The 18,772-nt window shown below is 29.1% G+C and overlaps 1 protein-coding gene across 11 annotated transcripts in view; it reads left to right on the top strand.

Annotated features, from left to right (window-relative positions):
- Positions 1 to 18,772, top strand: part of LOC126734086 (centrosomal protein of 135 kDa-like) — a 437,952-nt gene continuing 419,180 nt past the window's right edge. For 3 of the 11 annotated variants that reach the window (XM_050437608.1, XM_050437606.1, XM_050437607.1), the window contains exons 1-4: positions 4 to 284; positions 593 to 719; positions 16,620 to 16,730; positions 17,607 to 17,782. In XM_050437608.1, the coding sequence (XP_050293565.1) occupies positions 120 to 284; positions 593 to 719; positions 16,620 to 16,730; positions 17,607 to 17,782 (579 nt within the window). In that variant the 5' untranslated portion in view covers positions 4 to 119. Of the gene's footprint in view, positions 285 to 355; positions 459 to 592; positions 720 to 16,619; positions 16,731 to 17,606; positions 17,783 to 18,772 lie in introns of all 11 variants that reach the window. The other 8 variants (XM_050437596.1, XM_050437597.1, XM_050437601.1 and 5 more) reach the window with 5 other exon arrangements.

The raw sequence follows: 18,772 nt of genomic DNA, 5'->3' as shown, positions 1-18,772 counted from the left end.
TTGTTTTTCCCTTGTAAACAAACATGAAGAAAACATGTTTGTAGATACAAAGTTAAAGTAATGTTTTTTATTTTATTTTGAATGATTCGGAGAAGTTGAAGTAGCTTCTCTTCTTTAATATGGGTGCGGAGTACGAGCGACTAAGATCTCAATTAAATTCTTTGGGTTATTATCAGATACTACAACCAGAATGTATCCCTTTAGTTGAAAAGTTGCTTCTTGATTTAAATGTAACTACTGCTAATCTTCAAAAATACATAAAAATATCTCAGCATGCTTTGGAAGTAAGTTCAGAACCAATATAGTCAAATCATTAATGGTTTTCATTTTGTCAGCTTGTTTTGTTTGTACATAGGAACTACTTATTGCTACCAATTCTCTTAAAAGTTAAAAAACTGTTGTGCATGTTGTAGTTTGAAACTGAAAATTTGTTTTTAATGTGGCAAAAGGATTAGAAGGTAGGGGTATTTTGTCTGATTTAGGTTTTCAATAAGTAAAAAACTCATGTTATGATTTTTTTTTAAATATGGTCCTCAAAATCATTAAGTGACATTTGTTAAGAGAAAGAGAACAGCAAGTCAACCTATTTTAGGAAAAGGAACAGTTGGCTTTAGGTGCTGAGCCTTATAAATGTGATAATGCAAAACTTATAAAGGAGTGTAACGAATTGCATATTGCTTTCATACATTTTAAAGATCAACATGAAAGACATCAAAGAGGTAAGTGTATCTAACAAAAAATGCCATACTCATATGCTAGTAGAATTTATAGTAAATGAAAGAAGATTATGCAGAATCACTGAATTCATTTTTATTTCTGTAAAATTCATTGGGTTGGGTTTGAAAAAATATATAAGAACTCGATAAGAACATATTTCCTACTTCGGTTCTGTTATTGATTACACAAAATGTCATTTTGTATAAAGTACCTATGATATCCTTGGATAAATCAGAAAATATTAAATATTGTAGATTGCTAAGTTTATCTAATTCTAGGTAATTCTAGTTAAGGCAGTATTTTATCATCCCAAGATTCTACAGAGAAATTACTCATCAAGTTATTGCATATATTGCCCTGCATAGAATTTCCCTAAATAGCAGTTCCTATTAGAAAAAGTAAAATAAAATATAAGAAACTATGGTTTACTTCATTTATGCATATCTATGCATAGAATTGCAGATAATATTTTTTTTCTTCGAAAAATAAATATTTAAACAAACTTTAAAGTTACAATTTTGTTTTAAATATAATTTAAACCTCATGAGCATTTAAGCACTGGTCTTGAGAATAACAAAAATAAAATGATAAATTTAAACAAATTGAAATAACAAGTTGTTTCTAAGTAATAAATCAAATAATAAACCCTATAAATGCTCTAACACATTTAAAGATCTTTAATATTTTAGCAAATGTATTATATGCATTTATATCTTTTATAGACTGGGGTAAGTTGTTAAAAATTTTAATTGCATTGAAAATTGGATTACCTAAACCTATATTAGTCCTACTACTCACTTGATATATATTATTTTGGAATTTTGTTTCATAATTTTGCACATCACAATAAAATAAAATATTTATCTTACATTTTTGCTGACCATGAAGAATTTTATAAATCATTTTCCATTGTTCAATTTCTAAAATGTTTTCTAACTTAAGTAAATTCAGTTCTAGATAAATTATGTTAGTACTGGTGAGCCAATCATAGTTAAATAATACTTTAACAACTCTATTTTCTAATATTTATGCCTTAATAAAATCAGTTTCACCACACATACTCCAAGCCTGCGGTATTGGAAATGTGTTAGAAAAAAAGCATTATAAATCTTAAATTTACTTCCCCTAATTAAATAGTTTCTATTCCTATACAAAGCAGGAATCATGGGTACTATTTTTTCAATGATTTTGTTTATGTGTTGTGCCCAGTTTAAGCTTTCATCTATTATTAATGCTAAATATTTTATAAATGATACCTTTTCTAAAGATATACCATTAATATTTACATTTAAATCTTTTAAAACTTTATTTTTTTGCTTAAATATAATATACTTTGTTTTTTCTATATTATTTTTAATTTATTTGAAAAAAGCCATTTAAGATATGTATTAAGACCATTATTAATTTGATTGTTAGGGGACAATGCATCTGTTCCACTGTAAAGTAGAACAGTGTCATCAGCAAAAGTGAAATATCTTGTCTGTAAATTGGCGCACTTAAGATTAAGCACATAAAGGGAGTATCACAAAGAGCCAAGTACTGACCCCTGTGGCATACCATAACTGCTTGAGAGCCTACTACTGAGATTTGCTACATGTGTCTTTAACTTTTACATATTGTTTTCTATCCTGCAAATATATTTTTATTAAATTATGCACAGCCCCCCCAAATCCCATGTTAAGTTACTTTTCCAACAAAATATTCATTTCTATTTCTGTAAAATTCATTGGGTTGGGTTTGAAAAAATATATAAGAACTCGATAAGAACATCTTTCCCACTTCGGTTCTGTTATTGATTACAGAAAATGTCATTTTGTATAAAGTACCTATGATATCCTTGGATAAATCAGAAAATATTAAATATTGTAGATTGCTAAGTTTATCTAATTCTAGGTAATTCTAGTTAAGGCAGTATTTTATCATCCCAAGATTTTACAGAGAAATTACTCATTAAGTTATTGCATATATTGCCCTGCATAGAATTTCCCTAAATAGCAGTTCCTATTAGAAAAAGTAAAATAAAATATAAGAAACTATGGTTTACTTCATTTATGCATATCTATGCATAGAATTACAGATAATATTTTTTTTCTTTGATACTTGAAATAAATATTTAAACAAACTTTAAAGTTACAAGTTTGTTTTAAATATAATTTAAACCTCATGAGCATTTAAGCACTGGTCTTGAGAATAACAAAAATAAAATGATAAATTTAAACAAATTGAAATAACAAGTTGTTTCTAAGTAATAAATCAAATAATAAACCCTATAAATGCTCTAACAAATTTAAAGATCTTTAATATTTTAGCAAATGTATTATATGCATTTATATCTTTTATAGACTGGGGTAAGTTGTTAAAAATTTTAATTGCATTGAAAATTGGATTACCTAAACCTATATTAGTCCTACTACTCACTTGATATATATTATTTTGGAATTTTGTTTCATAATTTTGCACATCACAATAAAATAAAATATTTATCTTACATTTTTGCTGACCATGAAGAATTTTTTAAATCATTTTCCATTGTTCAATTTCTAAAATGTTTTCTAACTTATGTAAATTCAGTTCTAGATAAATTGTGTTAGTACTGGTGAGCCAATCATAGTTAAATAATACTTTAACAACTCTATTTTCTAATATTTATGCCTTAATAAAATCAGTTTCACCACACATACTCCAAGCCTGCGGTATTGGAAATGTGTTAGAAAAAAAGCATTATAAATCTTAAATTTACTTCCCCTAATTAAATAGTTTCTATTCCTATACAAAGCAGGAATCATGTTTGATGATTTTGTTTATGTGTTGTGCCCAGTTTAAGCTTTCATCTATTATTAATGCTAAATATTTTATAAATGATACCTTTTCTAAAGATATACCATTAATATTTACATTTAAATCTTTTAAAACTTTATTTTTTTTGCTTAAATATAATATACTTTGTTTTTTCTATATTATTTTAAATTTATTTGAAAAAAGCCATTTAAGATATGTATTAAGACCATTATTAATTTGATTGTTAGGGGACAATGCATCTGTTCCACTGTAAAGTAGAACAGTGTCATCAGCAAAAGTGAAATATCTTGTCTGTAAATTGGCGCACTTAAGATTAAGCACATAAAGGGAGTATCACAAAGAGCCAAGTACTGACCCCTGTGGCATACCATAACCGCTTGAGAGCCTACTACTGAGATTTGCTACATGTGTCTTTAACTTTTACATATTGTTTTCTATCCTGCAAATATATTTTTATTAAATTATGCACAGCCCCCCCAAATCCCATGTTAAGTTACTTTTTCAACAAAATATTGATGCTAACCACATCAAAAGCCTTCCTCAGATCAATGGACACTGCCACAACCACTTGTTTTTTATTCAAAGGTCGTAAGACATAATCTATGAAATCCACAGTGGCACCAAGTGTGCTACTATTTTTTACAAAACCATATTGAAAGTTATCAATCAATTGATGGGTATTAATAAATATTAGCATTCTTTTTTTAAATATTTTTTTTACCATTTTGGAGAATACTCGCAGACTTTTAGTTCTTCTGGAAAAATTCCATTTTGAAGTGTTTTGTTATACTCTATTTCAGAAGTGTGTAGAGCAATAAAACCTCATTAGGTATGCAAAAGTGGTACCTGGTGATCCACCAATATTTTATGCAACTACCTTAGTTGGGTATTAGTTCCAATGTAAAATTCTTTCTTTTCGTTGATTGCAGGTAGTGCCACCCGGTTTTGGGTCAATTTATGAGTTTTGCCCATTGTTACCCACTGATAAACATTGAAAACGGTTCGCCAAAGGCGTGCAACTGGGGTAATTTTTTTTTTTTTTTGTTTTTTTATTACCTTTTAATTAAATAAGTTTTTTTTTTACCTTATAATTAATGTACTTAATGTAAATGCTATTTTATTTTAGAAAGTTACTTTTGTTTAAATGGAATAATATATTTTTTTCACAAATTTATTGAACATAATATGTAGAGTAAAACAGTTGAAAATGTCACTTTTGGATCTGGCACTTTTTGAACAGCGTATAACAATTTTAAATTATAATAGATTGTAGTCTTCTTCGTCATCTGACGAACTGTCATCACCTCTTGACATTATAATTAAAGGATCGACTGTCTGATCGATGAGGTTGTCAAGATCCCACATTTTGTCCTCTTGCTTCATTACATGCTGGACTGCTTGTCGCTTCCGTAATGGCTTGATCAAACAGTAACTTAACATCTTTCATTTTAAAAGTCGTGTTTTGTTTTGTTGACATTCGTGTTGGCGTCTTCTCTATTCGCCGTGAATGATAGCTTGCGTTATCCATAACCACCACCGAATTAGCCGGAAGAAATTTTATCATTTCACCAAAATAGTCCTCGAAAACGTCTGAGTTCATGTCTTCATGGTAATCTCCTGTGCGAGTCGACTCAAAGGTTAGCAGACCTTCTTTTAAAAATCAGGCCTTCTATGAAAGCTTGGCGAGCACTGGTTATATTTTTGTCTTGCCACATTTTTTGGACTATATAACCTTCGTTAATCCACGTCTCATCAAGATAAAAAACTTTCTTTTGCTCCCTGCGGTACTGCTTGATACTTCTCAAGTATTGTCGTCTCTAACAAACAATTTCGTCGCTCTCCAGTAAAAGTGCTTTGCAAATATGCTTTTCCCAGGCAAAATCCATATTTTTTAAAGTTTTCCATAAAAGTTTTCTACTTATCAACGGATTACTGTCATCTCGGCCAAGCTCCATTAAAATTTTGTCTAGGGTGGGTATTTCCTTTTTAAAATAAAAAGAGTGAACTTTTCTTCGAATTATACATTTAGCATTTTCATCAAGGACTTTTGTAGGTCGTCCTGGCTTTTGCTTGGGAGATTCCACTTGACCTGCTACTTTTCTTTCCCGCAACAATTTGAAAATGGTGGACTTTCCAATTCCACTCATTCGAGAACATTTTTCAACAATTTCTTGCACAGTAAAACTAGGGTAATCGTGTTTTATGCAATCATGTACATTTAAAATAATAACTTTTTCACTCAGCGATAGTGGAGAATTTTTAGTACATCTTTTCGTTGGACTGAATACCTCCATTTTTTAAATATTGGGATAATAATATTGTGATTACACTACAGCGTAGCAGTGACTACTAACGTTTAAAATATGATTTAAAAGTATTTATAGTCTGTATATATTACCTGACCCCATTTTTGCATGTTACAAAGCGTTAAAAGATAGGTACCTATACAAAAGGATTAAAAGTATTTATTTAGTATTTAATCTCTTTCAAAATAAAGGCATTTAATTCGTGAAAATTAAATTCATAAATATTATAAGTACCTGCGCCTATGAACTACCACGAAATGTAGCCAAACAGAACGGAATTCCCCAGTTTATTGCTCTATACACTTCTGAAATAGAGTATAACTAATTTTACTAGAACTATCATAATATATTCTTCAAGATTTTTTATATCTTTGAGTGTAATCCCATCATGTCCAGGTGCTGAGTTTTGTTTTATTTCATTTCATTTATAATTTCTAATAATTCCTGCTCATCAGTTAATATCAAAAAAGACAGTTCGCATTAGATATTTCTGGAACAGAAAAATCTACAATAAAATGATTAATGGTCTAACAATTGGTCCACCAATTGGAGAAAAATATGTGTTTAAATTATTACCTATTTCTTGCTTATTTTTTATTGCTTATTTATTAATTAACAGAGAATCCACATTTACCTCATTCTTTTGATTTTTTATAAAACTATTAATAAATTCCCAATGTTTTTTAGCATTGCTTCCCGCCAAATCCCAACTTATTTGAAAGTAATGATTTTTTAAAACTTCTTATTATTTATTTGATTTTTTATTTTTACGAATTTAGAGGATAAATGTTGATTATCGGGCTGATTTACTTTTTTTTTAATAGATTTTATCTCTTGTTTCCATTAGCTCAAGAATTTCATTATTTATCCAAGTGTTATTAGAGTGAATTCTTAGTTTTTGTGTGAATTTTGACCAAGTTTTACATTCTTTAATTAAATCGATTAAATGTTGAAATGTTACTATATTTAAACTTAGGGCTTTTTGGCTAAATAAACATATACATTTTCTATAATCAATAGACTGAACATTATAATTTATTTTTGGCTTGTAAATTTTAACTGGAGTTTTAATATCTACAAAAATTGATTAATTGTGATCTGAAATTGCATTATCCCTATGATTAATTTCAAATTCTAACTTACAACTATAATCACTAAGTACATGATCTATCAGAGACTTAGATACTGTGGTAGCTCTGGTAGCAGATTCTTCACTTACTATGTTATATATTTTAAATTGGTTTAGTCATACAATATTTTGATAATCTGTGGTTATTTGAGATTTATATAATACATTAACATTCATATTTCCTACTAATAAGTGTGTTTTAGGATGTTTTAACATTATAGACTCCAAATATTTAAAAAAATGATGGATATTAGGAGAGGGAGGTCTATTAACAACACTTAATTTTAGGTTTTGTTCACCCAAACTAATACAGTTCCAGTTTAGTACTCACCAATATTTGATTTTTCAATTTTTCACGAAATTTTATCAATTTTCTTACCTAGACTGACACACCACCACCTTTTCAGACCTACAAGAATGGACAGAACAATAGTCATCTAAATAAAAAAGGAAAGTTTTATTTTCCTCTAATCATGTTTCACTAGCTAAAAACACATCACAGTTTTGCTTTACCACAAAACACACAACATCCAGTTTATTTCTAATACTCTGCAGATTCATGTATGCAATTTTTAGTTGTTCCCAAGGCTTCTAGTTTTCCAATTGAGTTTTTTCTTTAATGAGAAGAACTTTCGATTTTAAATTTTTTTCTTACGAAAATATTTCCGTTGCCAATCCATAAGAATTTATAGTTTTTTTTCCATTTTAAAAGCTCTTGTGGCCATGTATAGGTCAAAATTTGTTTTTGTTAATTTGTGCTTCAAACATATTTTATTATTGTTTGAGTATCCCAAATCTGTACTTTTTATATCATACTTTTTTTCAGATTTTAATATATTTGTATCAGTTGTTTCATCCACAAAAACAAGCTTTATTAGAATTGTTGTCCTTCCCCAAATGAAAAGCAGTAAACTTACTGTCTATTGGGACATCCAGGTAGTTCCCAATTTTGTTTATTATGGTAACTAGATTTTCCTTTTCTTTGTAGGGTACTTCCTGCATTAGCAGATTTTTTACTTAACTCCCTCTGTTCATTTCTGTTCAACTGCTGTTTAATTTTAGTTAAGTCGTTTTGTCATTTTTCATTTATTTTTATTTGTTCGTTATATTTTTTAATAAGCGAATCATACTTATTGCCTATAAAATTTAATTTCTCTATGAGATCCTTTAGGGACACATTATTTTTTTCTTCATCTTCTGCATATGTATCACAAAACCAAGGTTGTGTGGACTTACTAATTTGTTGATATGTCCTTGTAGACATATCAACACATCCCCTATGCTTCCAAATAAAACATTTTTCGCATAAAAGAGCATCTTGAGTACCCAAGACCTTTTTCCTGCATTTATCACACATTGCACATTCTTTTTTGGCATTTTGGCAACGCTGTTCGCTTTGCAGGGAAAAAAATTCTCTGTAGCATACCGGTACCGCGGTACAATGCCAAATGTAAATACACAACACAATTCCGATTTTTACTGTTTTTCGTCGAAATATAGTTGTATTTTAATTCAAAAGTGTATATTAGATACAGTAGGTTTAACTGACGTGATTTTTTAATTTTTAAAGATCCTTTAAACGGTCAAAAACTTTGATAATTACCCCGAACTTTTAAGCAGAAACAACTTCTTACACTGCGCTGAAGCTATATTATTCTATACTATTCACTTTCACATTTATTTTGATATCCATCATTTACTATATGTAGAACTTATAAAGTTTGCAAAAAATTAGTATTACAAATTATTTGGCAGAAATGGAGTTAGGCAGTCATAGATGATATTTCTCGGAATTTTTATACTCGGATTATTAACTCGGAAAATTATTTTTTTTATTTTGTGACAGAAAGTCTTAATAAAAATATTACTCAAGTCTCTTCCTCCTCTTAGATGCCTATAAAATTATACAATGGTCTTCATTTTTCTTTACTTCTATAAATTTAAAGAAGTTAAGAGACGATAAAAAAAATTGCTATGAGAATCTTGGTCCAGGCAAATAACATTAGGAGTCAGAAATTTCGCCTACATCTCTTAAATTTGAATTCCATGAAGTAGATATATAGAAATTCATCTAATTACAGATTTTACTGACTACTTCCTAAATCTTTCTAAAGTCATAAAAGGGTTAAACTTAACTAAAATAAAGAACTAAAATGGTATTATTCTTAAATGTATTTAAAGTAAATATTATGTAAAGAAACTCTTTTATTTGTTTATTAACGAAAATTCAAGACTTCAGATTCATGTAAGAGACATATTCTGTTAAGCTCAGAAAATGTGCTGTTAAGCACAATTTGATGCTTTACTCACTTCTTTTTTTTCAATTTAAATGGTTTTATAACTTAGCGCTGTATGATTACGAATAGTAGAATTAGGTGGTCATCATCTACATGCTCGTCTTCTACATGCTTCTAAGTTGAAAAGAGAATTGTTATAGCTCTTATTTGAGTTTCGTAGATGTGTTAATAATCTTTTTTAACTATTTAATATGCAGACAGAATTAAAGACAAGACGCCACTAAAAAGCACCCGATTCCCGTCACCATTCGGCTCTCCATTCTCAGATCTCCGACTGTCCCATTCGGATATTTAAATATTATGTGAATGGCGGGCAACTAACAAAAGAGCAATGTTTGCTGCTAGAAGCAGCAGTTTCTGGCAATAAGAATTAATGTGAATAATAATTAATGGAATAATAATTTAATTAAAATAAAAAATAGCCTTTCTGGAATAATAATAATTATTGATTCTTTAAATAAATTAAATATAAATAAAGGATGCAAACAAGAAAATTGAATTATTAATTTTATACATAATACCCTAATGTAAGTATAAAAAAAATGCAGTTTGGTTGAACGATCCAATGGAATGGAAAATGAATTATTTTTTTTGAATAAATATTTTTTAAAATTTCTTTGGGCGGACATGTATTTATTTGATTTTGGATATTATATAAAATTACTATAGTTTATTTTTGAGAAAGTGTTATTTAAGAAATTTATTTTTCTCCTACTTTATAAGAAAATTTTTAATTTTATATCCCTGCCTAATTGAATTTTTTTATTTGAGTATATCTTGCTTATTATTTTTTATAAAATTAATTCTTTACATTAAATTGTGCTTATTAATAAGAATGAAAGTAGAAAACATTATATGAATACTGTAGGAGCAGTGTCATTTCCTCACTCTGGATGCTTTTGCTAGATCAAACTTCATCCACATAAGGAAATTCTTCACTTTGCTCCCTTTTGTTATACAAATAACTATTATTTTTTTAAGTTCTCTATATGTGCAAAAGGAAAAGCCCAACTTAAATAATAGGGTATTGTATATTTAGAAAAAATAAATAAATGGAGTAAATATATAAATGTTATTAATCTTTTTGAAATAAGTACATATTTTTTGAAATAACTTTTATACCTAGGTAGAGAGGTAATTTTGGTAAGTGAAAACACAATGGATTTAATTAGTTATACTGTTATATAAATGTACCATATATTAAAAGTTTTATTTTATAAATGCTGCAAAGACATGTATATGACTGATTTCAAAAGAAACTTAATTATTTTATGCTAAAATATTAATTTACAATTCGCAGTTTTGATTAATACTCATAAGAAGAAACTGCAAGAAACTTATGAGATAGGTAATGTTTTTACAAATATTTGCCTAAAACTTACATAAAAAATTATAATACACATATACATATACAGGGTGTCTCACGACGAATAGACGCGATCGATATTTCGAAAACTAATTTTTCAAAAATTTTGAAAATTTGGCAACATGGCACAGTCGATGGGGGCTACACAACTAAAATATTTTGACAGTTGTGACGTTTCCGGTTATACCGGAAGTAGGTGTCAACTTCGTTATTTTAAATGGAACATCCTGTATATTTTTACTTTTTTGGCTTTTACGTGAAATTCTAAGTATATTTTGTGTATAATGTCCTATACCTAAGTGTAACCGTTTTTGACATATTTTTAATTTCATGTGAAAAACTATGTTTATAAGCCCTAACATAATTACCGATTACTCCCTTTTAGTAGCTTTTATTTATTGGTTAGTTTTGGTTTTATTTTAGAGGAAGGACCACTTTAAAAGACTATTTTAAAATTTGGCTAAAAAAAAGATACAGGGTGGTCAAAAACTAGCATTAAAAATTAAAATGAAAAAATCATTAAAAGTCAATTTTTTTAAATGGAAACCCCCTATTTTTATAATTTTTTCATAAAGATAATTAAAAATAAGGTTAACTTTGTATAAGGTTATCTAGTCCAAAAATTGATAGTTTCCGAAATATTGGCAGTTTAAATTTGGCCTAATATTAAAAGATGTATAATAACACGGCTCAAGGATTGTTGATTAGTTGGGCATGACGGTTGTCATAGTAACCGCTAGAAGCGGCAGTAAGACAATGGATTATATGCATTAAATTTATAAGTTACTTGCTATTTAAGTTTTCTTCGTAAAAGTGTAATTTAATTAAAAAGTGTACATTTCTGTTATAATCCATTATCTCACTGCCGCTTCTAGCGGTTACTATGACAACCGTCATGCCCAACTAATCAACAATCCTTGAGCCGTGTTATTATACGGCTTTTAATATTAGGCCAAATTTAAACTGCCAATATTTCGGAAACTATCAATTTTTGGACTAGATAACCTTATACAAAGTTAACCTTATTTTTAATTATCTTTATGAAAAAATTATAAAAATAGGGGGTTTCCATTTAAAAAAATTGACTTTTAATGATTTTTTCATTTTAATTTTTAATGCTAGTTTTTGACCACCCTGTATCTTTTTTTTTAGCCAAATTTTAAAATAGTCTTTTAAAGTGGTCCTTCCTCTAAAATAAAACCAAAACTAACCAATAAATAAAAGCTACTAAAAGGGAGTAATCGGGAATTATGTTAGGGCTTATAAACATAGTTTTTCACATGAAATTAAAAATATGTCAAAAACGGTTACACTTAGGTATAGGACATTATACACAAAATATACTTAGAATTTCACGTAAAAGCCAAAAAAGTAAAAATATACAGGATGTTCCATTTAAAATAACGAAGTTGACACCTACTTCCGGTATAACCGGAAACGTCACAACTGTCAAAATATTTTAGTTGTGTAGCCCCCCTCGACAGTGCCATGTTGCCAAATTTTCAAAATTTTTGAAAAATTAGTTTCCGAAATATCGATCGCGTCTATTCGTCGTGAGACACCCTGTATACTTAAACCTATAAAAATATACCTACTATTATATAAAGAAAATACTGATAAATAGAAAAAAATATACAATTTATTATTTTTATTTACTGCTCCTTCTTCTTCTTCTTTGATGGAAAATAAACTTGTTCGTCCATTTTTAGTTTACCTGTATTTGTCTTATTTACCTGTTCCATTATTGATGTCAGTTGTCTCATGCACCTAGACATTTACAGGTATATGTTAATACATCTTATATAATTTTATAAAAAGATAACTTACTTATCATAAGTTTCATCATTTAAAGATCTTAAAAAGTTTGATACACTCTCAATTTCAATTTCTCTTGTTGATTGCTTGTTCAATCGTTGTACTGCTACTTGTTGATTTTCAGTCGTCTTCTCGTTAACAAATGTTTCAATTTCTACACTATGGCTAGCTTCAATATTATTGGAAGAACATTCCCCAAGGAGTTCACCTAAAACAGAATCGCTTCCCTTCCTTTGCTCACACACCATAAAGTCAATACAAAAATAAGGCTTACAGCCATGCTACTGGTGATCATCCAGGCCTGTTGTGTTGATACCCTAAAGGACTATATAATGTTACCTGCACCATAAATCTTGACATTTAAATGAGAAGGACATACACCATTCATTTTAATGGTACCACTACATTTTATTGTTCTCTTACTACATTTGCTTTCAAATCCTAGAAACAGCTATACATTAAGTACATGTTTAACAATCTTTCACTAAATAGTACAATGAATATGTACAGTATGTAATAAATACTTTGCTAGAATTGAAACGATTTTGATATCATGACTTACCTGTAAATGAGCTTCACGTTTTTGATCACAGGAGTGAAAGTCTCACAGGAATACTTAGTCTTTTTGCATTGCAAGGGACAAGAAATATGTGACTTTGGGTTATCTGGGAGCTGGTGCTTATGAATAACCTTAATATGTTTGTTCTTAGCTGAAATGGAAGAAAACATTTTACTGCATAAGTGGCACATATTTTTGTTCATAGTTTGGTCCTGATTCTGATGGTTTTCAGTAGGGCCGTCCATCTTTACAGCTAAAATCGCTGCATTGGAATTAATACAGCTTTTCAGGTATTATTTTAAAACACCATAAGCAACAATATGGTCAATATTTCACAAAGAAACAAAGGAAAGTTCAGTATAATCGCAATAATCGATCAAATTAGTTAGAGCTTTTTTACGAAAGTAAACAACCAACAAACGCAAAAAAAGCGGGAACATTCGTGTCGTTATTCTTGTCATTCACGTCAAACGACCGAATTTTTCTCCGAACATACGCGATCACCCGCGGGATTCGGGTGCTTTTTAGTGGCGTCTCAGAATTAAGCGGAGTAATGTTAGCAACGGAATACCAGCAACGGCGGTTTCCGGCTCACGAAGCAGCGCTTATGAAAATTGATAGTTTACTCAACACATGCAAAACTGTAGCTGCATTATAACTTCCATTAGATGCATTTTCTCAACGCAAAAAAAAAAATCCTCTTTACTAATTTGGTTATGTCGGCACAATTAAAAAAAAATTTGTAAAATTTGATCGGCTATAATAATTTAAAAAATTATTTTAAAATCGATATAAGTCGTTTATTTATTTAAAAAGCAAAAAAAACACCGTTTTTATGGTCGAAATATTAAGATTTTTTTAGGGATGATAACTCAATATCTCTTCTAACTTACTGGATATACACTATACAGAGAAAGTCGACCAATTTTAAAAAACTATAATTATTTTACTATGATAAAAGAAGAGTCCAAATTCGATATATTCGACAATTAGAGGGTAAAAAACATCGTTGCTAGGGGTAAAAAAATATAATTTTTTAAGGGATGATACTAAAATGTCTGTAGATACTTATGCCTTTTGAAAAAGGCGACGTATTTTAAAAAACTAGAATTTTTTTACTATGATAAAAGAAGAGTCCAAATTCGGTATATTCGACAATTGGAGGGTAAAAAAATACCGTTGCTAGGGGTGAAAAAATATGATTTCTTTAAGCATGATAATACAGAATTTATAGATACTTACTATGTATGTCTTTTGAAAAAGCCGACGTATTTTAAAAAACTAGAATTTTTTTAGTATGACAAAAGAATAAACCTAATTCGGTATTTTCGACATTTGAAGGGTAAAAAAACACCGTTGCTAGGCGTGAAAAAATATGATGCCTGTATGGTTAGAGAGTGCTTGGAAAATGCTTTTAACGGCAATATTATTGGTCCACGGTACCGGATACTTTGGCCAGCCAGGTCACCTGATCTTTCACCGAATGACTTCTTTTTGTGTTGTCATTTATAAAAGTGTACAATTTGAGAATCTAAACCAATTACAAAATGCTATTTCGTTAGAATGTAATAAAATTTCCCAATATCAACTTAGTAACGTTAGAAATGAATTTTATGATCGGTTAGGATTTTGTTTAGCTGTTAATGGGGGGTTGTTTGAACATTTGATTAATTGACGTTTTTATGTAAATCTCTATTATTTTTAAAAAAGTTAATGTATTTTATTTTATTTTATTTTATTTTTCCACACTTAGTAAAATATTAAGAGTTCTGTTCTCTCTTTTTTCGATCTTCTGAGTTAAACATTTACAATTATTTATTGCAATGTCTTTGGACTCGAAGTTACTAACAATAGGTTTAATGGTTGAAATGGACCAGATAGGCTTGATATTTCAGATACTGCTATAGGTTTAATTAAATTCTAAGTATCATAAAATAATTTTTTTAATAATCGATAATAATAATTATTATTGGTTTTACTTCATCGTTATATTAAATAAAAGTTTAGATCAAAAAGTAATGTTAACGTGTCTTACTTTGAATGTATGGTTGTGAGATTGATAAAAAATTGTGAAACATTTCTTGTATTTGGCTGTACCTACGTCAGATTTGACAAAGCCTTATAACAAATTGTTTGCTGGTGTCTGGTTTTACCTGAACTGAAAATTTGGTAATTTTGCAATTACATTTAGTTGAATAATTCAAGATTCGCTTATTAAAATTTTTCGAAACTTTGCACGAGGGTTTTGCCAGATTGGTCTCTTCAAAAAGTTATCTTTGAAATCTTGAATCTGTAAAATGTACAGGGAAGCCAATAATTGACCCCCTTAAAATTTACATGGGATTTCCTATGTTCCGCTCGGCGGCACACCATCCGGTATATAGTGAGTATCTATAGATAATGTATTATCATTTTTTTTTAAATCTTAATTTTTCACCCCTAGCAACGGTATTTTTTTACCCTCCAATTGTCGAATATATTGAATTTGATCTCTTTTTCTAACATAGTAAAATAAATATAGTCAAACAACACGTCAAATTAGATATACAGGGGGACGTTTAATTATGCATTTACTGAAGTTCTGTCAATCACCTCCTCACCGCCAGGTAACCTCACTTTAATATGTCAAATGGGAACCCCCATCGTGTGATACATCATAGTAAGCAGCGTAAAATTCTCTATTCAACGGTACCAAAATGAAATCGGTCAATGTGTAAGCAAATAGTTAGCGAAAATGTCTAGAAATAATGAATATTTTATTTACGCCAAACTTTGGTATGCCAAATGACTGCCCCATGGTGTGATACATTATTTTAAAGGGCATTCATTATGCTATCAATGGTTGTAAAAAAAAATAAAATTGATTGACCAAGAAGCAATTAAAGTGTAAATCGGTAGGGTAAAAAAACAAATTTAATTAGTTTAACAAATTTATTTTATTAAATGTTCAAAATGCGCGCCGTTATTAGCAAGACAATAAAAAAGCCTATTTTCAAACTCCTTACGAACATTGGCAAGGGTCTGCCCGCTAATTTCTCTGCATTCTTGAAATATTTTATTTTTTAAATTCTCAATACTCTCAGGTGGGGTTTTATAAACTTTGCTTTTTAAGTAGCCCCAAAGAAAAAAGTCTAGTGGGGTTAGGTCCGGAGACCGCGTAGGCCATTTTTACCCTCTAATTGTCGAATATACCGAATTTGGACTCTTCTTTAATCTAAAATAATTAGAGTTTTTTAAAATTGGTCGACTTTCTCAAACGGTATATCCTATAAGTTAGAAGAGATATTGAGTTATCATCCCTAAAACAAATCTTAAAATTTCGAGCATAAAAACGGTGTTTTTTTTGCTTTGTAAATAATAAACGACTTATATCGATTTTAAAATAGTTTTTTTCCGATTAAATTTTGCTTAATTTTTTTAATTGTGCCGACATAACAAAATTAGAAAAAAGGCATTTCTTGCGATGAGAAAATGCTTCTAATGGAAGTTAGAATACACGTAAATATACACGACCTCGTGAGCCGGCAACGGGGTATTCCGTTGCTAACATTACTCCGGTACAGAATTATTCCACTTTAAAACCATTTATATGTAAGTAAATTTAATAAAAAATTGTTATTTAATGTTTCAGAATTACGGCACCAAATATCTTGTCTCAAAAGTCAATTAGAAGATTGTACAATGGAAAAAAATAAACTGGTGAATCGGCTACAAAAGCTAGAAAAGGAAAAATGTAAAAAAAGTAAGTATAAGTTTGTTGCTAGTTTGTTTTTATAGAAATTTACCAGATTTCTTTATCTTTATTTAATTATAAATAAATCTGCTTCTGTGGTGAAAATTCACATACACATTTTTATTCATGATCCTTTAATTATAGCTATTCAGTCCTAAGGGTTTAAAAATCATTATAACATAAAAACCCTTCTCTATCCTCCAACAATTTATTCCCAATATAATTTAATACTATTTTTTTTTAAATTTTAATATTTTGATAACTTTTTCTAGCTTATATAAATAACAACATGACACTATAAACTGATACTTAATTTGAGTTTGCCAATGAGTCTCAAGTTTGCTTGGTCTAATTTCTATTTAAAACAGCTTTCATCAGTCTTTAACGGAAATATGTATTTACTGTAAAATAATAGTTGACAGTTCTCTGATAATAATCCTCAATATTGCTTTTTTGCTGATCCCATCAGTAATTTTCTAGTAGATACAAAATTTCTTTAACCGCTCAATAAAACCTTCAAAACTACTATGATGTGCATCAAAAATTGTTTATTATATTGGTTTACTCATTTAACTAAACTATAAAAAAATGATAATTTAATTTTTTTTTTGTACCGAAAACAAAACACTTAGTATGTATAGCTAATTACGATAATACTACTTGATTCAGGACTAAACTATTTTTTTCGCATTTGTGAAACAAAGGTTCTAATGTATTAGGATCCAACTATTTTTGCTTTAACCATTGATTTTGACAGTTATTTTGCTTTTATTTTTTTTACTTAAAAAACAAATTCATCTATTCCAAAACATGAAATTTGACATAAATAAATTGGCTGTAATTCACAATTTTAAAGATGATAAGTTAAACAATTTTTTTTTGTAGAATCTAAATTTAATATCCCAGACCATGAAGATGAAACTCAACAGAAAGACTTTGCAAAGGTTGACTCAGGTATGACATTTACTGAAGATAATATTGTTCTGCTTGAAGGAAGATTAAAAGCAATTGAAGAGGAACGGTTAAAATTAATTGAGGATAATTCTGCTTTAAAAAATCAGGTAAATAAATGAACTGTTTTATTATCGACTACATTCTTCTAGGCTGAAAGTCTAAGTAAAGTAACGAGTATTTACTCTCTAACTTTTAAAAATATCTTATTTTTATTTATTATTTTTTTATTTTTTTAAAAATTTATTTGATACAACTACCAACAGCTATAAGGCCAATTACAGATACTAACTTAACATACTATAAAAAGTACTGTAATAAATAATAAAAGGAAATATAAAAATGAGCAATTACACAATGCGCATAATAACGCAAAAATTACCCACACTAATAAAATACAATAACAAATACCCAACGCATCACTGATCAGTTTAGTTCTGTTTTAGTTTATTAGGATTATTTTTTTAAACTGATTCAGACTAGTTGAATCAATGTCAATATCAGAAGAATATATAAATTAAAATAAGTGTTAATTTTGTTTAAAGCAAAAGGTAACTGACTAAGAATCTTAGGACAATCTATTTTGTTTTTAATATTTTGAAAAGAGTGCACAAAAAACATTCTAATTCTTCTTTTACTCAAAGACAATCTGTCAAAAACAGGCAACAAATGATCATTATCACAGCCTCTGGAGATAAATGTCAAATTTCCTAAAATACATGCACTTCAAGGACTCTCTAAACGCCTTCAATGCCTCTCTGTTCAGAAAATGAAAGAGTCGGGTCAAAAATCACTCCTAGATCCCTCTGCTGGGGTGCTTTTTGAAGTTGTTCACAATTAAAGGTGTAATTAAAATTATGGGATTACTATTTAGGGTGAATGACATACAAGCACACTTACTGACATTTAGTTATTAGTGCGAATTAAATACACAAGGTATTTAATTCGCACCAGCTCGCAACATCGCAAAATCCATCTTTTCACACATCCACAATTGCAAAGCCTAACAATCATTCTCAGAATCTGAAGGAAACACTTGAAATCGTCGGTAAACAATAATCCCCTTGCCTTTTTAATGTTGCAAGTCAGACCATTGACAG

Source organism: Anthonomus grandis, chromosome 3 (genome assembly GCF_022605725.1).
Source record: "Anthonomus grandis grandis chromosome 3, icAntGran1.3, whole genome shotgun sequence".
Classification (NCBI taxonomy): domain Eukaryota; kingdom Metazoa; phylum Arthropoda; class Insecta; order Coleoptera; family Curculionidae; genus Anthonomus; species Anthonomus grandis.
The sequence above is the reverse complement of the archived record's forward strand: the minus strand, read 5'-3'. Positions and strand labels throughout refer to the sequence as shown.